Genomic DNA, 19,739 nt, shown 5'->3' on the forward strand with positions numbered 1-19,739 from the left:
TTTTTATTTTTTTTCAACTTTAATTCAGAAACCTCAAGTTGTTGGCCTTTATTATTCTCAGTTTACAGATGGCACCATTGGTGCCAGAAAGATTGTGGTTTATTTTTAAGTACGTGACTCATTTAATTTGAGTAGGGTTTGGGCCTTCTGCCTTCCAGCTCCCATGGCCTCCAAGATCAATACAACCTCAAAGTAGAAAAAAAGTTGTCCATTTTTAATAGTGTTTATATAATGAATATGCCTTGTTTACATAAATGACAACGAAGTCTTCAGTTAAGCTAATTGTTACTGACACATTCCGCTTTGGGGAAAAAAAAATCAAAAGAGGATGATGAAGTCCTATTAAAACTTTTATTTAAGAGGGATGCCTGGGTGGCTCAGATGGTTAAGCATATGACCTGGGCTCAGGTCATGATCCCAGGGTCCTGGGATCAAGCCCCAAATCAGGCTCTGCTCGGGGGGGACCCTGTTTCTCCCTTTGCCTGCCACTCTACCTGCTTGTGGTCACTTTCTCTCTCTCTCTCTCTCTGAAAATAAATAAAATCTTAAAAAAAAAAAAAACAACTTTTATTTAAGTGCAACTTCCTAGTAAGGCTCTAGGCTCACCATAGATAACTGTCCACAATCTTTCTGATGATTGGTACCTCTATTACCCAAGCTGCTTAATGATCAGTGATATCCGGAAGGAGCTGAAGGACTTGTACAGTTCTGAATTAATACACATTATTTTCACTTACACATTTAGGAAAGTGAGCTAATATATTTTAGAATGATTTTTCAATAAATGAGCTTGAAACAGCATTTCCTGAATAGTGTAGAAGTTCAGGGCATAGGCTCTGGAGCAATACTAGCTGGGTACGAATTCTGGCTCTGCCACTTCCCAGCTGTGTGGTCCCTTCTTTTGGACAAGAGACGTGACCTGTTGCCTCATCTGTACTCCATGTCATAGAGTTGTGAGTAATAAATAAGTTAGTAACATGCAAAGAACTTAGAAGTGTTCCTTGCATAGAGTAAGAGCTCAATATATGTTAGTCATTAGAATAGTTATTGGCAACTGGATAAAGGGGAGGACCAGGTTAGGCTGAGGGAAAATACATATCTCTGGTTTCTGGGAGCCATTTACTGAGATAGGGACAAGGAGCATGGGACAGAAGCAAGGTCAGTGGAGGAAGAGGCTCTGTTCTGTTCTGTTGTGTTCATTTTGAGATACTGTGTTATAAATTAGCAGAGATCTCGAGTGGACATTGATAATAAATGGACATGCCCGATAAGAACTAAATTTTCTGTGTACTACAGATTCTCTCCTTGGTTTTCTTATGGATTTCTTGTGCGCTCTCCAAAAACATGGAATTCCAGGTGCTTTAGGATTTCCATCTGAACAATATTGAATATAATAATGGCACATAGTAGACACTCAGCAAATATTTGTTCAAAGAATAATTGCTTTCATATGATACTAAGTAGCTTGCTTAAGGTAATGTGTGGATGGGTGAATGGATGGATACACAGGTAAACAGAGAGAGAATGCCAGATTGATATTTTGACATAGAAACAAGGAAGTTAAAGACCAGTATACGGTCAGTGTGTCTTTCACCAATTCATTTATTCATTCTTACAGTGTATATATACTGAGCCCTTACTATATGCCAAGTCCTGTTCTCGGTACAGGGATACATCAGTGAACAAAACAGGCAAAGATCCCTCTGCTAATGGAGTTTATATTCTGGGCTAGCAGCAGGGCCGGGAAGGACAGACAATAAACATAATAAATAAAAATAATATATTAACAACATACCCATTAAGATGGCTAGATAGTAACAGCCAGATAGTAACAAGTGTTGCCAGAGATAGTAAACAGAACAGCCAGATAGTAACAAGTGTTGCCAGAGATGCTGAAGAATTGGAGTCCTTGTGCAGTACTGGTGGGATTTTAAAATAGTGCAAGGAGTAAGGAAAACAGTATGGCAGATCCTCAAAAAATTAAAAAATAGAATTGCCGGGGCACCTGGGTGGCTTAGTCAGTTAAGCATATGACTCTTGATCTTGGCTTAGGTCATGATCTCAGGGTCGTGGGATCAAGACCCATGTCGGGCTCAACACTCAGTGAGGAATCTGCTTGAGATTCTCTCTCTCCTTCTCCCTCGGACCCTCCCCTCCCTCTCAAATAAATAAATCTTAAAAAAAAATAGAACACCCAATGATGGAGCAATTGCCCTTCTGAGTGTATAGTAATCCCCCCCCCTTCTCTGTAGGGGCTATGTTCCAAGACCCCTAGTAGATGCCTGAAACTGCAGAGAGTACTGAATTCTCTATCTGTCCCATACATACATACTTCCATAATGTTTAACATAAGTCAGGCAAAGTGAGAGACTAACAGTAATAACTAATAATAAAATAGAACAATTATACCAATGTACCATAACAAAGTTACGCAAATGTGTTCTGTCTCAAAATACCTTGTTGTGCCCTACTCGGCCCTCTTGTGATGTAAGTAGCTAACATGCCCACGGGAAGAGAGGAAGGGAGGGGAATGACACAGGCGCTATGACCTAGTGTTAGGCTCCTGTTGACCTCCTGAGGATGAGGATCACCTGCTTCCGAACCACACTTGACTGCGGGAAGCTGAGATGGCAGAAAGCAAAACTGCGGATAAGGGGGACTACTCTCTACCCTTGTGAACTGAAAGCAGGGTCTCGAGGAGATGGTTGCACACCCATGTTCATAGCCGCGTTACTCACACTAGCCAAAAGGTGGACGCACCCAAATGTCCGTGGACAGATGAGTGGATGACCAAAGTACAGTGTATACATACGATGACATATATTCAGTTTTAAAAAGGAAGGACAGGTGGCACCTGGGTGGCTCAGTGGGTTAAAGCCTCTGCCTTCGGCTCAGGTCATGATCTCAGGGTCCTGGGACCGAGCCCTGCATCGGGCTCTCTGCTGGGGGGAGCCTGCTTCCCTCTCTGCCTGCCTCTCTGCCTACTTGTGATCTCTCTCTCTCTCTCTGTCAAATAAATAAATAAAATCTTAAAATAAATAAATAAATAAAAAGGAAGGACATTCTGACACATGCTACAACATGGATGAATCCAAGGGACCGCATGCCAGGTGAAATAAGCCAGTCACAAAAAGACGAGCGCTGCCTGCTCCCATTTATCTGAGGTACCGGAGTAGCCAAAGGCATAGAGACAGAAAGTAGTAGGGTGTCTGCCTGGGGCTGGAGGAAGGGGGCAAGGAGAGTTGCTGTTGAATGGCTACAGAGTTTCAGTTTCACAAGATGTAAAGAGTTCTGGATATTGGTTGTAGGACGACATGAATGTATTTAATACACCTAGAAAGGGTTGAGATGGAAAATTTCATTAGGTATATTTTACCGCAATCAAAAAAAAAAAAAAAAAACCTATGGGAAAGGAAGTAATGTATGAAGGCACGAAGTGAAATGTACCACAGAAAACAAGAAGTAGAGCAGAGGAAGGGGCCCCAGAGGGCTGGGGAGGGTGCAAGTGATAGGAAGTCAGTAGGGTGGTGGGGACGGCTCCTTGACAAGGGGCGATCTGGGCGAGGACTGGAGGAATTGTTCGTTTCTTGGCGGCTGTTACAGTCAAAGTTTCCATTGTCCAGGGCCCCCAGGTGGTGTGCGGCTGGCTATGCCAAGGCAAAGACCAAATGGTGTGTGGCTGTAGAGTTTATGTTGGCAGGCAGCTGACGCAGAAACCGTGGCCATGGGCATTTCAACTCAATTGGAAAAACAACCCAGGCACTCAGGTGGCGCTTGCACAGATTATAATCAGGTGTCACCTGAGACTTGAGGTCATGTTACAGTAAAGAGAAATGGTTGTTCTCATCCTTGGCCCTTCCTAAAATCAAACTCCAAAACCTAGAAGCAGAAAGTTTGATTTCCTAGTGCCTCGTAAGTTTGCTTGTCCTTGTTTAGCCCATTTCCAACATGAGTTTTATGCTACTCCATAGGACTAGGATTTTCAGGGCTTCAGCTGACCTTTCTATCAACCCTAACTGGAGCAGGGGTGGGGGTCGGGGAACAGCTTCTTTTAGTTACTGTCTCTCTGGTAGGTCATATGGCTTGGAATGGTGAGTGCTTATAAAAATCCCGTGACCTGGACATGTTCTATTACTAATTTATGAGGCATGTATAAACAAGTGTCAACTTGACATCATTTAAGCCAGTACTTTGTACTGAGGAGTAAAATGGAAAGCGGTTTGCAGCATTGGGTTCTTGAACTGATTTTTCCACATCTCATCTGTGAAGCTTATCCATGTCTAGTATCATGGGAATGTATCTCTGCTTTGGAGTCAGGAGGAAGTCCCTCACAATGCCCCCATCGCCACACCACTGAACTTGGAGGGGAGATGAGCATCTGTGGGTGGACAGGGACATCGCCTCTCCCCAATCCTGTCCCTGGTCAAGGTTTCTGAAGCTACACGGGCAGCTATTGGCAACACACACTCTGTGTCTCTCTCTGCAGGCTAGAGTGGTAGAGTGATTGCTGAGGTCTAGGGACTATTAGGGGCTAGGTAGAAGGAAAAATGGATTCCCTCTTAAGTCCTGCCTACAGTGGTGGCGCTAAGCATTGGTTGACTGATTTGTCACATGCTTATCTGCTCAATGTTTGATTTCTTTTACATCTGAATGTGTTTGCTTTGCTCTTAACACATAGGCACCGCCTGTCATCATTTAGCCCCAGGAAGTTACCAAGTTCAAGGTATCCCATTTACCTCCATTTACCTCCAACATACAGTGTTGATGGTAGTAATGGGCTTCTCTTCACCCTCATGGTGAAATGATAACGAGAATGCTGCAGCCATTAGGTGTCTATTGCTGTCATGAGAGTTGTCAGTAGATGGTGATAGCAGTGCTTGGTAGCAAAGGAAGGAAAGTTCAGTGGCTTCTACAGACATTCCCTGCGGACCTGCCCTGCGAATCTGGGCGTCTATCTGCACGCGGCTCTAAGTGGGGGTGGGGTGGGGAGAGATTTGAGTGCCATATGACATAGTACTTGCCCATAAGAAAGTCAGGGGCTGTACCCAAACAACTGCAGGGCAAAGTTATATGCGATGGTGTGATGGTGTCTTTCAAGAGATACACACTGAAAGCTGCAGGACAATGGATGGACGATACTGCTTGGACTGGGTGAATAGGAAGGCGTGGAAGACTCGGCATGTGGGAGGTGCCTTTGGGGATAGATGAAGTTTCCTGAGCTAGAGATAGATAGATATCACCAAAGAAGTGTGAAGTTTCCTGAGCTAAAGATAGGTAAAGGGAACAGTCTGGGCAAAGATCTGAAGAGGAATCCGCTTCAAAGAGATATACGGAAGAAGACATGTAGGAACTACACTCGGGCCTTGTCTGTCACAGCAAATAACTGGCAACAACCTGTGTGGCTATCCACGGGAGGGTGGACAAAGGAATTATTCAGAAAATACTGCTCAGAGAAAATGAATCAACTAGAGAATCATGTCACGATTAATGTGGAAAAACACAAAACATATTAAAGAAGGGAGACTGCAGGATGTTAGGTACAAAGTTTACATAAAGGTTAAAAATATTCAAAACAGTATATATTCTTTATGGATATTTAATTTCATGATTTTTATATCATTACTTTAGTTATAGAATTTTATAGTGTCATAATATGAAAATATTGGAATGAAAAACACCAAATTCAGTGCATAGAGACTGTCAGTGGGAGGGAAGGATGGAATGGGTGGACACAGAAGGCTAAGTCTCAGTTGTGGCTGTTTTATACACACACACACACACACATACCACACACATATATAGACTCATACATAAACAGACTCATGTATACACACACATAAATGCATATTTTAAAATCTGAAGTACAGGTTATATGTTAAGGGTTGACCAACAATTGTTTATTATCCTACAAACTAGTCAGTGTACTTGCAGTATTTCATAATTTCAAAATGAAAGAGAAAGTCTCAGGGCACGCTTAGGTATAGCAAATGGCGTAGATCAGTGGTTGGCAAGCTTTAACACTACCCTTGGTAACAAGCAGATTTTATTTTAGGAACCATGAGTTGCATGACAGACTTACCCTTTATATGTGAGGTGCATCCTGACCTGTTCTGTTCTGTTTACTTCATTTTGTTCTGCATGAAGTGAAGCAGGGAGTGATGTCTGAAGATGCAGATTAGTGTCAGGGCAGAGAAGACCTTGACTGCCAGCCTTAGGAATGTGATCTGTCTTTGGCAGAGAGGAGAAAGCTACCAGTGGTTTTGGGGCACATTATCACCATCATCAGCCAAACTTTAGTCAAGTCGGATAAGATGGAACTTGGGCCAGAGATTAGAGAGAGCAAGCTCAGTTGTGAAGTTATCACCATAGTAACACTGGGACAATATATGGGCTTACAGGGGAATGAAAAGAAGGAATCGGTTTTGGATATACAGCAACTTAATTAAAAAAAAAAAAAAAGGTTTGATGACAGCTTTGAAGGAAGGAGAGGAAAAAGAGAAAGTCCAGTTTGATTTCCAGGCTAGGTGATTGGGAGACTGGTCACACTAGTCACAAAACTCGGTATATCGTAGTTGGTTTTAAACACAGTGCTTAGTGTGGTTCATCCGGAGGTATACTGTGAAGCCTTGGTGGAGGTTAAAAGGCATGGGTTCATAATGGTCTCAGTGTTTCATGAGTGTCTCTAGCAGTACACAGTAGCTGGCAAGGAAAGAGAGAAATTGGTAGGGCTATGCAGGCTGACCCAGCGAAAGGGTGGAGGGTGAAGGGTGCCGGCCAAGGTAGAAATGAAATCGACTGTCCATGGGGCCAAATGAGGTGGGTGGGCTAAGAGAGAAGAAAGGTTGGGGGACCAGAGGTTTGGAAGAACCCAGCGTGTTAGAGGGTAAGGCAGTGACTCAGGTGGACATTGGGAGTATATAGTAAGGAAGGAAGAGCATCAAATCTGAGATCTTGGAGCTAACGCCATCCTGAGTGATAAATAGTCACTACCTTGGTAGACCTTGCAGGCTAGGCAGGTGGGCAGTTGTCATGTGATGGAGAGGAAAACTGAAGCTATGGGACAGTTTATAGTTACTGATCTGAACTTTTCAGACTTTTCAAAAAGAAGCTCCTCAATGGAATGACTAATGATTTTTAACCAGACCAGCTACTAATCATGAATTATTACTCCAAATTGTAGAAAAGGTCACACTGGGAAGTGGAGAGGGGTCTTCACGGGTACTCTTCAGAGGGTCCTCCTGAGAAGTCCTAGGAGAAGAGGCTCTGGATGCCACACCCAGGATGTCACAGGGAGTCACGATTCCTCGTCTGTCATCAGGTCAGAGGCACACAGGCATTCACTTCTCATCCAGCTCTTCTTTTTCCACTCATGCTTGAAGGACTTTCTTTTTCTGAGACACGGGTAGCTGGCTCTGGGGTCACAGAACTCAGAAGCGGCGGGGTCTGCTCATACTTCAAGGGCCGATTTGGTTCAGGGCTTTGAATAGATCACTTAAGTTCTTTGCACCTGTTATGCTCACAATCAAGTAACAGAAACTAAAATAAATAAATAAATAAAATTAATGTCTTGAATCACGTCCTTGTGCAACTTAATGAGTTTCATGCTTTAATGTAAGGAAAGACATGTGTACACCCAGTTACAACATAATGCTAAGGGGGTATAACAGGACATGATTAGCTCTGCTAAGTTGCACAGAAGAGGTTATATTTAAGCCGGAATGTGGCTTTGCCAGGCATAGAGAGGGGCACAGTTAACCCTGGTGAAGTGAGTGGCTTGCTCAGGGAACCAGGACAGTCTTTTCTGACTTCTATGCAACAAGGATCAAAAAAACTAGGTCTCCTAATCTGAGAACTCCTGCTCCAATGTTATTTTATTTTACCCTTCTTTCTGCCTGGCCTCTCTCTATATTGAATCTTGGCTCAGGCATTCTTGGGCACAAAAGTACCAATGGTAAGACAAAATAGACCACAAGTGAGCTGGTGATTGGAAATCAGTTAACAGTTTAAACACATTATGGATACCTACCACATAGATGAACCACACCCAAATAAACAACATCCAACTCAAATGTTGTTTCCTTTTGAAAAATAACTCCCATTTTCATTATCAAAGATCTCACTGGTTTTACCTTTAAAAGCAAAGAGGGCCAAAGGGGAATCTTATTTCATTTTGTCTTAAACAATTATCTTTTGACACATTCTGGGGCACCTTTACTCTGATAGTTGCTGGTAGGAGAGAGAAAGGATGAATAAGTCAGTGTCCAAGGAGCTTGCAACCCAATACACAGGGACACAAGGCTTCCTACACAGCAGTGAAACGGAGCTTGTGTCTCGATGTTCTGCTTACCAAACGTGTGGAATAGGCAGGTGAGTGTTCAGGGAGAAAAGAAATCAGGGTGGCCTGGAGAAGGCTTCGTGGTCAATGCAGAATTGAATTAAGGCCTTGAGGATATGTAAAGAGAAACTGAGAATTGAAGTGACTTGTTTGATTCATGGGAGCAAATAAAAGTCCGGGCCTTGGGACTACCAAGAGAGTGGACTGTGTTAGAGGCAAAAGGGTTAACTTTTCATTGCTAGGGAAAGGGCTTTCCTTACATCCTGCTCCAAACTGGGCTTAATTTGTTATCAGATTCTTCTTCTATGGAAAGTACATTTCCCAGACTGATTTCCTGCCAGTGGAGTGTGCAGCACTCTTCAAGGTTCACCTGGGTTGGCCCCAGTCCCAGCAGGACTGCGGGTGGGTGACGAAGCTTCCTGCAGGCGAGAGGCTGCGTTACTGCGCCAGCCCGCACCTAACGAGGCCGGTAGTTACACTCTTACGGAAAGTCTGGGGGGACTCTTGTCCCTAGGCATTAATTAGCAGGCGGTTCAGACATCAGCGCTTACCTCTGCCCAAACAAGAAGTCTCTGAAGAGAAGCGAACCTCACACCCAGCTAACCTGTTGATTGACTTCGGACTGTTCAGTGTGTTCTAAACTGTTCCCAGCTCCCCTCAATCGTCCCACTGGAATGAAACACAGATACCATCTATTGCCTGTGGAAGGTGTGTTCTGTCTATAACGATGCATTTGGAAAACAGTACCTGTTCAAGTGAGATGACCTGAGATGTGGGAAGTATAGGAAGTAATGAGGAAAATGCAGGAATCCCGGCCAGAGAGAGAGAGAAAGGCACTAGGAGGAAATAAGCTCTGTTCAGATTCCTCAGAGCACAGCGGCAAGTTAATGTCTTTTCTTTCTCCTATCAGTATTATGGGGATGCACAGAGGAAGAGATCCAGAGCTAGAAGGGTCACTGAGCCCAGAAGTTGATATGTGTTTCTGGCAATCTGTAGCACACAGGAGCATCTCACTTTTTTCTCAGGCAGGGTTCAGCCATGTCAGGTTCCCATGTGGTCAGGGACTGACTGGTATGAAGGCCATGTGGGTTTGTGTGCAGTGATTACCTCTTTAGACAATATTGCATATGTTGCCTTTCCCCATCTAAGAGAACATGATTGCCACTTTAATGGTAGATGTTAATATATTTTTCCCTTTCTAAGGGAAAAACTAATGTAAACTAATGTATTAGTTTACATTATGGCAAGTATACATAGGTTGCTTCCAATAATAATTTTATTAGTATGGAATCTTAACTAGTCGAACTCAAAATCCATAGAATAATGCAAATAAGTATATATTTCTTTATAATCCTGGGGTGATTTTGCGGGGGGAGGGGATGAGGGAGAGTCTTTAAATCCATTGTACTCTTTAATGATGTTTTACCAAGTTTTACATTCTTATGTCAAATATTCTTATTTGTAGAATAGCAATAACTATTTTTCCAATTACAAAAGTAGTAAATGTTCATTGTTAAAAAGTACTGTAATAGAGGGCACCTGAGTGGCTCAGTGGGTTAAGCCTCTGCCTTCAGTTAGGGTCATGATCTCAGGGTCCTGGGATCGAGTCCTGCATCGGGCTTTCTGCTCGGTGGGGAGCCTGCTTCCTCCTCTCTCTCTCTGCCTACCTCTCTGCCTATTTGTGTTCTCTGTCAAATAAATAAAATCTTAAAAAAAATAGTACTGTAATGAGGGGTACCTGGTGGCTCAGTCTGTTAAACATCCGACTCTTTGATTTCAGCTCAGGTTATGATCTCAGGGCCTGGGACTGGGTCTGGCATCAGGCTCTGCACGCAGCATGGTGTTGGCTTGAGGATTTCTCTCTCCCTCTGCCCTTCTCCACCCACGCATGCACGTCTGCATTCTCTTTCTCTCAAAAATAAGTCTTTTAAAGAAAAAAGAGTACCATAATGATAGTATCTACCCTAGAAGAAAAGTAGAATTCTCCAAAGCCCACCACTTAACAATGTTCTGTATTACTGTTTTGATTATATGCAATCTCATACTTATTCTGTGCTATATGTATATGTTTACAAAAGTAGGACATATTCTTTTAATTTGCTTCTTCCTTGTCACAATGTCTTTCATTCATTGTATTCAGCAAATGTATTCAGCATTGTATTCAGCAAATCCCTGTTGAGTACCTACTATGTGCAAATCAGTCCCTGTTCTAAGTGCAGGGGAGACTACATGAAAAAAAACAAGGAAAAACATATTTCACATTCATCTTTCTAAAAACAATAAATGTTAATTATCTACATAATTATTTTAATAGGTCCATAGTATTCTATTGCATAGATTTATCAGAATTTATGAAATCAGATCTCCCATTTTTGGATATTGAGATATTACTTACGATTGTTGGGTTTTCTTAAATATGGACAGAATATGCATTAACCCTTTGTGAATCTGAATTCATGTCAAATTTATCTATGCTAATAACAGGATTCTGCTGGTAGTGCCACTCTTTAAAATGATTTTATAAACACTTTTACGTTACCTGGCAGATGTGGCTATAAAGATCCATGTGGGCCCAGCAGCCTCTTGCTTGAAGGATGCTTAGAGATCCTGGAGGTGTTTGAGGCTGTTTACAGCTTCACACCTGTCTCCGTTAGGCCAAAGGCTGCTCAGAGCAAGTTTCCAGTCCTTATAAATGGACCCTAAGTTGGCATTTTGACTGTTGTTTCTTCCCAGCCCTTTATAGTTATGCAGTGACGTGTAACGCTGGCCTTCTTTGGATTCTGGAAGCATTTCTTTTGCTCTCTTTGATGGAAATTGCTGCTCTTTTGTTCTCTGTCCAACAACCAGCAGGCCACCTTCCTGCCATCTGTGTGAGCCCCCCACACAGTGACATGAGGTGATGTCATAGGAACTGTTTGTTGGTGGTTTCAGCACACTGCTTGATCTTCCATACAAAGCAAAAAAGCCCCGATGAACTGCAGAATTTTACAGAAAATTGTAGGATTTTACAGAAAATTACAGAATTTTATAACCCCATTTTATGGACAATGACACCAAGGATAGAAAGGTTGCATGATTTGTGTAAACTCCCATAGTTAGTGGTAGAGCTGGAACAGAATGTTGGAATCTTTCTTTCTTTCTTTCTTTCTTTCATTTGAGAAAGAGAGAGCACATGCACGAGCAGGGAGAGGGGCAGATAGGGAGGGAGAGAGAGAATCTGAAGCAGACTCCATGCTAAGTGCAGAACTTATCACAAGGCCTGATCCCTCAGCCCTGAGATCATGACCAGAGCAGAAATCAGAAGTCAGACCCTTAACCGACTGAGTCACCCAGGCGCCCCTAGAAGTTGGGAGGTCTACATCCTCATCTGGTGCTTTCCTAGAGAATCAGCTTTTCCAAGACTGTGTTCCATTTAAGTAGGAAATAGATGAGGGAACACCATTACTTTGAAGCACTTCTTTTTTTTTTTTTTTTAAGGTTTTATTTATTTATTTGACAGACAAAGATCACAAGTAGGCAGAGAGGCAGGCAGAGAGAGAAAGAGAGAGGAAAGCAGGCTCTCCACTCAGCAGAGAGCCCGATGCGGGACTCGATCCCAGGACCCTGGGATCATGACCTGAGCCTTAACCCACTGAGCCACCCAGGCGCCCCACTTTGAAGCACTTCTATTTGGCCTCCAGATACAATATCATCAATACCAAACTATGTCCATTTGCCAAATATGGAGTTTTTCATGTTATTCTCTACTTTGTTAATCAGGGAAAGACTTTTTAGATAGCATGCTACAGACAGCAGAATTCAGTGACTATTCTCAGTGTTGGTGTGCTTTCCTCCAACAGGCTGATAAATGACCTTGGTCTTTAGGTTTATGATTGGAATGCCTCACCACACCAGCTCTGCAAAGCCAGCCATAACAAATGGCATGTCTCTACAGTGAGAGGCCCATTGGGTTTATGATCACTTTTATCTGGGTTAGAGACCCATTTGGATTGTCTGATAGATTTCAATCAGATTTTCTGGAAGTCACAGTTTCTTCTCCTGAAATCTGATTTACAGATCAACTAAGTGGCAAAGAAATGAGCTTTGTGATACTGATTGCTTTTGTAAGGCCAACTGCAAATTATCTTTGTTAATGGAGCAGAGCAGCAGTCAGATATACAGCAGTATATCTGAAGTTGCATGTCATCATTTTTGGGTATGCATTTAGAGCGCAGTTTTTAAGGACATAGTGGTTAAGAGCCCAGACTCTAGGGCCAACTGCTTTGGGTTACCTGCTGGCTCTGGGGCTTACTGTGTAGCCTTAGGAAAATTACTTAATCTCTCTGTGCTTCTATTTCCTCAGCATAAAATGGGAATAATGACAAGAATAGTACTAATGCTAGATAGTTGTTAGGAAGTTTAAATGAGCTAATATTTGCAAAGAATCTAGAATACTTTCAGGCATGTAATAAACACCATGTAAGTGTTTGTTGTTATTGTTATTCTGACATTTTCATTCCATTTAGTCATTTATTCAACAACAATTTAACTGGAACATCTCCTTTGTGTTAGGCACAAGTAGGAGGTGATAAAAAATTCTCAAGCCCTCAAAGGATCTAATAGTTTAGTGGGCAGAGAATATAACAGGCACAATTCAAAGATAGTAGGTTTGGTTCTATACAACCAAAGTGTTTACTGCAATCAACTGAGTCAAATGACTTCTTTGGTTTCCTAACACATATACAAGTTATATTTATACTATTCTGTGTCTGTCAAGTGTACAGTAGCATTATGTCTTTGAAAAACAAAGTACATTCCTTTATTTTAAAAAAAAATTATTGCTAAAAAATGCTAAGCATCATCTGAACTTTCAGTGAGTTGTAATCTTTTTGCTGGTAGAAGGTCTTTCTGTGATGTTGATGGCTGCTGACTGATCAGGGTGGTGGCTGATGAAGGCTGGGGTGGCTGTGGCATTTTCTTACAATAAGACAACCGTGAAGTTTGCCTCATCAATGAATGAATTCTCTGTAGTATGTGATTCTGTTTGAAAGTGCTGGTATTTGACCTCTTCCCATGAATGTTCTTAATGACATGTGGAATCATGAATCCTTTCCAGGAGGTTTTCAGTTTACTTTGCCCAAAGCCATCAGAGGAATCACTATCTATGGCAGTTAGAGCCTTATGAAATGTGAATTAAATAACATTTAATTTATATTGTAAATTCTGTAATTTATAAATTATGGAATTTATTTATTTTTAAGATTTTTAACTATTCATTTGAGAGAGACAGAGAGAAGCACAAGCAGAGGGAGAGGCAGAGGGAAAGGAAGAAGCAGATGCTCCACTGAGCTGGGAGCCGGACACAGGGCTCAATCCCAGGATCTGGAGATCATGACCTGAGCCAAAGGCAGACAACCAGCCATCTGAGCCACTCAGGTGCCCCTAAATTATGGAATTTAATTAAGAATTAAATTGGACTTGAGAGTTGTAATGACTCCTTGATCCATGGGCTGCAGGATAGACGCTGTGCTGTGTTAGCCAGTGTTAAAACATTAACCATCTCCACAGAGCTCTTGGGTGATGGGGTGCACTGTTAATGGCTGTAATATTTTGAAAGAAATCTTTATTTTGAGTAGTAAGTCTCAAAAGTGGGCTTAAAATGTTTAGTAAACCATGTTATAAACAGATGTGTTATCATCCAGGCTTTGCTATTCCCATTTGTAGAACATAGGGAAAGTAGACCAAGCATAATTCTTAAGGGCCCTAGGACTTTTGGAATGGTCAGTGAGCACTGGCTTCAACTTAAAATCACTAGCTGCATTAGCTTCTAACAAGAGTCAGATTATCCTTTGAAGCTCTGAAGCCAGGCACTGACTTCTCTGTAGCTACAAAAGTCCTAAATGGTGTTTCCTTCCAATAGAAGGCTGTTACATCTACATTGAAAATTTATTTTGTTATTTAATGTAGCACCTTCATTAATTCTCTGGGCTAGACCTTCTGTGTAACCTGTTGCACTTTTCTATATCAGTACCTGCTGCTTCACCTTGTACTTTTATGTTATGGAGGTGGCTTCTTTCCTTAAACCTCAAAGTCAGCCTCTGCTGCTCCAAACTTTTCTTCTTCAGTTTCCTTACCTCTCTCAGCTTTCAAAGAACTGAAGAGACTTAAGGCATTGCTCTGGATTAAGCTTTCACTGAAGGGAATGTTGTGGCTGGTTTCATCTTCTGTCCAGAATGTTGAAACTTTCTCCACATCAGCAATTAGGCGGTTTCACTTTCTTTTCATTGGTGTTTCACGGAGGTAGCACTTTGATTTCCTTCAAGAGCTTTTCCTCTGCATTCACAACTTGGCTGGTTTGTGCAGGAGGCCTAGCTCTGGGCCTGTCTTGGCTTTCAACATGCCTTCTGCATAAAGCTTAATTATTTCTAGCTTTTGATTTGAAGTTAGAGATATGTGAGTTCTCCTTTCACCTGAATACTCAGAGGCCATTGTAGGTTTATTAATTGGCCTAATTTCAATATTGTCATGTCTCAGGGGACAGGGAATCCCAAGTAGGGGAAGAGAGACCAGGGACTGGCCAGTCCATGGAGCAATCAACACACATTCATTAAGTTTGCAGTCTTATATGGGCACAGTCTATGGTACGAAAACAAATATCATAGTAATAGCAAAGATCACTGTAACAAATGTGGTAATAATGAAAAAGTTGGAAATATTATCAGAATTACCAAAATGTGACGCAAAGTAAGCAAATGCTGTTGGAAAATGGCGCCGACAGACTTTCACTTTCCACCAACTTTCACTTGTAAAAAATGCAGTATCTGGGGGCACCTGCCGGCTCAGTCAGTAAAGCATGCAACTCTTGATCTTGGGGTTGTAAGTTTGAGCCCCACATTGCATGTAGAGATTACTTAAAATCTTTTTAAAAATGCATTATCTGCAAAGCACACTAAAACAAAACACAGAAAAACAAGGTATGCCTATAATGCAAACCAGGACACTGTAATTATAAAAAAAGGACAGTGCTGTTTTTTGGGGGGAAGGGTAGTGCAGTGGTAGTATAGGCAAAGAAGCACCTGTTTCCTGGGGAAATTTGAACTGGAGCATGAAGGATGAATAGGAGTTGGCCAGTGGGCATCAGTGGTGGGCATTCCAGTCATGTACACAAGCACAGAGACCTGAAAGAATGGTAGAGTTAATGGAATACAACATAAAAGTGGCAGGGTTAGAGGATGGTTGGGAATAGTCATGGAGACACACAGGTAGGGACCAGAGGAAAGGCCTCCTATATCCTACATAGGTGTAGGAGATAATGAGCACCCAAAGTAGGGTACATGTGAGCACCCAGAGCGAGGGAACCCAGCAGGTGGAGGAGGTTGCAAGGAGCAGGAAGGGCCATGGGCATACCTGGTATAAGCAGTTATATCTGTTACTAGGAGACTGGAGACCAGGCCAGGCGCCACACTGCTCATCTCTTAAGCTCCTCTCTGAAAGTTAAATGGTTATTTATGGGCACTTGACATTGCATAATGCAGACAAACACAACACTCACAGAAACAGGTCATTTCATTGTTTTATTTAGCGTGAAGAGGGGTTGCATTCTGGGTAGTTTTCATCCATCAAAGCTAGGTAGACAAAAACCAAACCTTCAAAATGCATACTTTGGTCATGATTTCTTTTTAAAAAGAAAATGTAAATATATAATTTTTTACTAAAATGTCAAATTATTGCTCTGAACATAGATTTTACCTGTTCTTCTCTTTCTATTTTTGTCTTACAATAATTATCTTTAATTTTTCTAAATCATCTTAAAGGAACATCTGAAATAAAACTTTAAGATTGGACCCCTAAATGGTCCAAAGCACAATGTAACTTTTTTTTTTTAAAGATTTTATTTATTTACTTAACTGACACAGAGAGAGAGAGAGGTCACAAGTAGGCAAAGAGGCCTGCAGAGAGAGGGGGGGAAGCAGGCTCCCTGCTGAGCAGAGAGACCGATGCACGGCTGGATCCCAGGACCCTGAGATCACGACCTGAGCCGAAGGCAGAGGCTTAACCCATGAGCCATCCAGGTGCCCCTGCTGCATCTATTTTAAATGTGGGAACTTGCATACCATGCAGTTCCTGCCTGGAACAGAGCTGGCCAGGAATGGAGGAGTGAGCAGAGGAAACCAACAATCAGGACCCCAGACCGAAGTGTGCTGGGGGAGGAAGGCCAGGGTAGAATGTTGCTGGGGAGAGTCTCAAAACTGGCTTAGGGGTTAGCAAAAGCTTGCTGGTGGAGCTCCTGGGAGGAACGTTGATGAACTGGAGTTGCTGGACTGGAGGGTTGTCATTGTATGCAGAAGAATGCACTAGAGATAAAGAGTGTGGCACTTTTGAAAAACTTCCAGTGCTATATCATCTAGGCCATCAGTGGCGGGTGGAGGGGCATGTGGATCCTCTCCTGGGAGAGGAAACTGGGAGTGTTAGGAGGTCAACAGAAGTTGGCCTGTTAAGGGCTAAGAGTTTGTGTTGTAAACAAGCAGTGGTGAGCTGCTATGGGATATGGGGAGGGGAGTGGTGATCAGATTTCCATTTTTAAACTAGCACCCTGAAGTGGCTTAGAAAAGAGGGTCTGGGGGACATGAGACAGGGGAGCTGGAGGAAGAAATATCAGTGATGACATTGCTGTTATCCTCTGCATAAGTTCATTTTGAAGGCCTGAATGGAAAGCAGTAGAAATAGAATGAATGAGTGGATTCCAGAAATGTTCAGATAAAATCAACAGACCGTAAATGACTGATTTGATGTAGGGGAAGGGTCAAATCTGGGTTGAAGAAGTTTGAAAATGTTGAATTGAAGTGCCCGTGGAATAGTCAGTTGGAAATCCAGGGCCACTGGATAACTGAATCTAAATTTCAGGGAAGATTTGGCTGCAGATGCATGTGTGGGAATCATCTGATACAGGTGCTAGCTGAAACCAGGGTTATGGGAGCAGTACCCGCATGAGAGGGACTGTGGATGTGGAAAAGGGAGCAGATGGTGGACTGCAAATACCACAGTTGACAGGGTGGTGGAAGGAAACAAACAAAAAATCAGGCAAGACTAGAGAGGACTGTGTCATTTAAGCCAAGAGAGGAGGCATTGGTCAGCAGCCTGAATCCCCAGAGCTTGGGTGAGATAAAGAGTAAAAAAGCTAAAAGCTTTCTGCAACATCAGATCTAAACTTTTGCTAATGCCATCGCACCTACCCCACTTGCTGCCTTATTACTCCCCAACAGCCCCTCTGCTCAGGGACCCACAAAAAAGCCACTGCATTCCCTCGCTCATATTCACCCCTCTCCTGGAATGCCCTGCTCCTCACCCCTTCACGTGTCTCAGCCCCAGCACACCCAGAGTATGCTCTGCTCTGGAGACCTGTTTGTGTTTCACTCTGCTTAACACCCAATTATAAGTGGTCTGGTGATATTGGCTACAGATTCATGAACTTTCAGAATTACCTTGTAGGCTGTTTGAGGTGAGGGGTCTTATTTTTATTCCTTCTTAGCTTTTGTAGTCTGCAATATTGTTGAGCTGACAGTCTTTGCTCTGGAAGAGCTCTGTTGTTGATCAAAATATGATGAGCTTAGCCAGTTCATGAGAATTCTTCAGGAAGATTTCATTTTGACTGTCTCAGCAGAGGAGCTGGAGATAACCCTGTGCACAAGAGATCATTCTAAGGTAGTATCTTGGTTGGCTGATGATGACATCATCAAGGAGAAGTCCATGGGGACATGAAGGGGAGACCCTTACTCAGGGCCAGCACCAGGAAGGATGGAGGTATGTGCCTGCACTAACATCATGAGGCCACTATGTGGTTTCCTCCCAGATAGGTTCTCAGACTTTACAGCTGGCCCTTTGAAGCCCATTTCTAGAAGCACAACACACTCTGGCTCAGTGAAAGTAGTACTGTGTATGGGGGTAGCCACTGGACAGGGGCTTCTGAAGTTAATGATGATAAAACAAAAAAGTCTACCCTCTCACCATTGCTGTGGCTGTGGTGGCTGTTCTCAGATGAAGGGAGAATTTTATGGCTGGGGAAGGGGCAGTTGCTGAGCACGGGACAAAGAAATAATCCCCTCTCTTTCTGACTATTATTTTAGAATTTTTCATGACCCTGCACTTCCAAAGAGGGCTTTAGATCCTTTCACCCATAGATAGATGACCTAGATCTTTATAGTATCCTCATTGCTGACAGAGATAAAAGATCATATCTTGAGTCGGAGGCCAATGGGGTGGTGTCCCTGCAGCAACCAGGTCTCCTTGTGTTGGGGTGCACACTCCAGAGGATGGAGTTATTAAGGAGACCCTGAGGCTGGTGTGGCAGCATTTTAAAGATCCTTGGGAAAGAAAGTTTCATTTGCAGGAGGAATAATGATTCTGCCAATATTTTTTCCTGTGCATCCTTTCCTTTGAAGCTAAAGTTAAAACCCTTATATCTTGTACTTCTCTGCTTCTTAGTTCTATAAACATCTCCTAGTTTATTTTCCATAAGTATGAGAGAAGTAGAAATAATTTTCTGAAAAGGACTTGTCAACCTAAAGCCATGAAGTGAGGTTGGTGATAAGAAGACTGGAAGAATGCTTGGGGTAAGAGCCCTGCACACAGGGCTTTCTGGAAACTGACAATAAAGCAGCATCATGATCTGTCCTTTCTCCCTCAGAAGAGACAGATGCCAGTTGATTCCCAGGTCTGCATTGTGTTTGGTTCCAACTATTAGACAACCAAAACCCAGTTTTCAGTCCTTAGAAATTCATTTGTATTATTGCCCTAGACACCATATTTTGTGGAGACAAACATAAGCAGAAATGGTGCAGTTATGTGTTATTTAACTTTGGATGTGGACTTGTCTCCAGTTGGTTTGGGTGCCCAGAGATGAGGGAAAAACCCTTAGATGGCAATGCTTGGTGGGGCCTACCTGGGAGCATCTTTAGGGATTCCTTCCTCTGCAGCTCATATCCCCAGTGACTTACCTCTTTTACTCCCAAGGACAAAATCACACCAATATTTCTATCTGATTTCCCTCTCCACTTCACAAGAGATGGCAGAAGCCTATATCTAAAGAAAGCACTCTTTAATTCCGCAGAGCTCCAACAAAGCCCAGCTCCCCCAGGCCACATGGTTCTCATCCAGTAGCCACAGGACAACTTGAAACATTATCCAGTGACCCAGGCCCAGTCATGCAGTGGGTTCACTTGATTCTGGGGCCAGCATACTCCACCTGTTCCCACCTTCAGGTCCCTTTCCCTTAGCCCTGATGTCCTCTGTTAGCAACAGCCACAGGAGGTCAGTTGGAGGAGTCTCCATCTAGAACTTAACTCCCAGTTCTTGGATCCCCCTGCTGGCCAACAGCAGAAGCTCGGCTTAGCTTTTTTTGTTTTAATGAATAAGGTATTCTGATGAC

General features: G+C 42.7%; 1 protein-coding gene across 3 annotated transcripts in view; it reads left to right on the forward strand.

Annotated features, from left to right (window-relative positions):
• The window catches only part of PAQR8 (progestin and adipoQ receptor family member 8), a 94,792-nt gene that overhangs the window by 69,342 nt on the left and 5,711 nt on the right, over positions 1-19,739 (forward strand). Inside the window, exon 2 of one of the 3 annotated variants that reach the window (XM_044252763.1) lies at positions 7,181-7,318. The exons of the other annotated variants lie outside the window; for them this stretch is intronic. Within the exon in view, the coding sequence (XP_044108698.1) occupies positions 7,268-7,318 (51 nt within the window). The 5' untranslated portion in view covers positions 7,181-7,267. The remainder of the gene's footprint in view (positions 1-7,180; positions 7,319-19,739) is intronic. 3 annotated transcript variants of the gene reach the window in all.

This window comes from Neovison vison, chromosome 1, assembly GCF_020171115.1.
Source record: "Neovison vison isolate M4711 chromosome 1, ASM_NN_V1, whole genome shotgun sequence".
NCBI lineage: Eukaryota > Metazoa > Chordata > Mammalia > Carnivora > Mustelidae > Neogale > Neogale vison.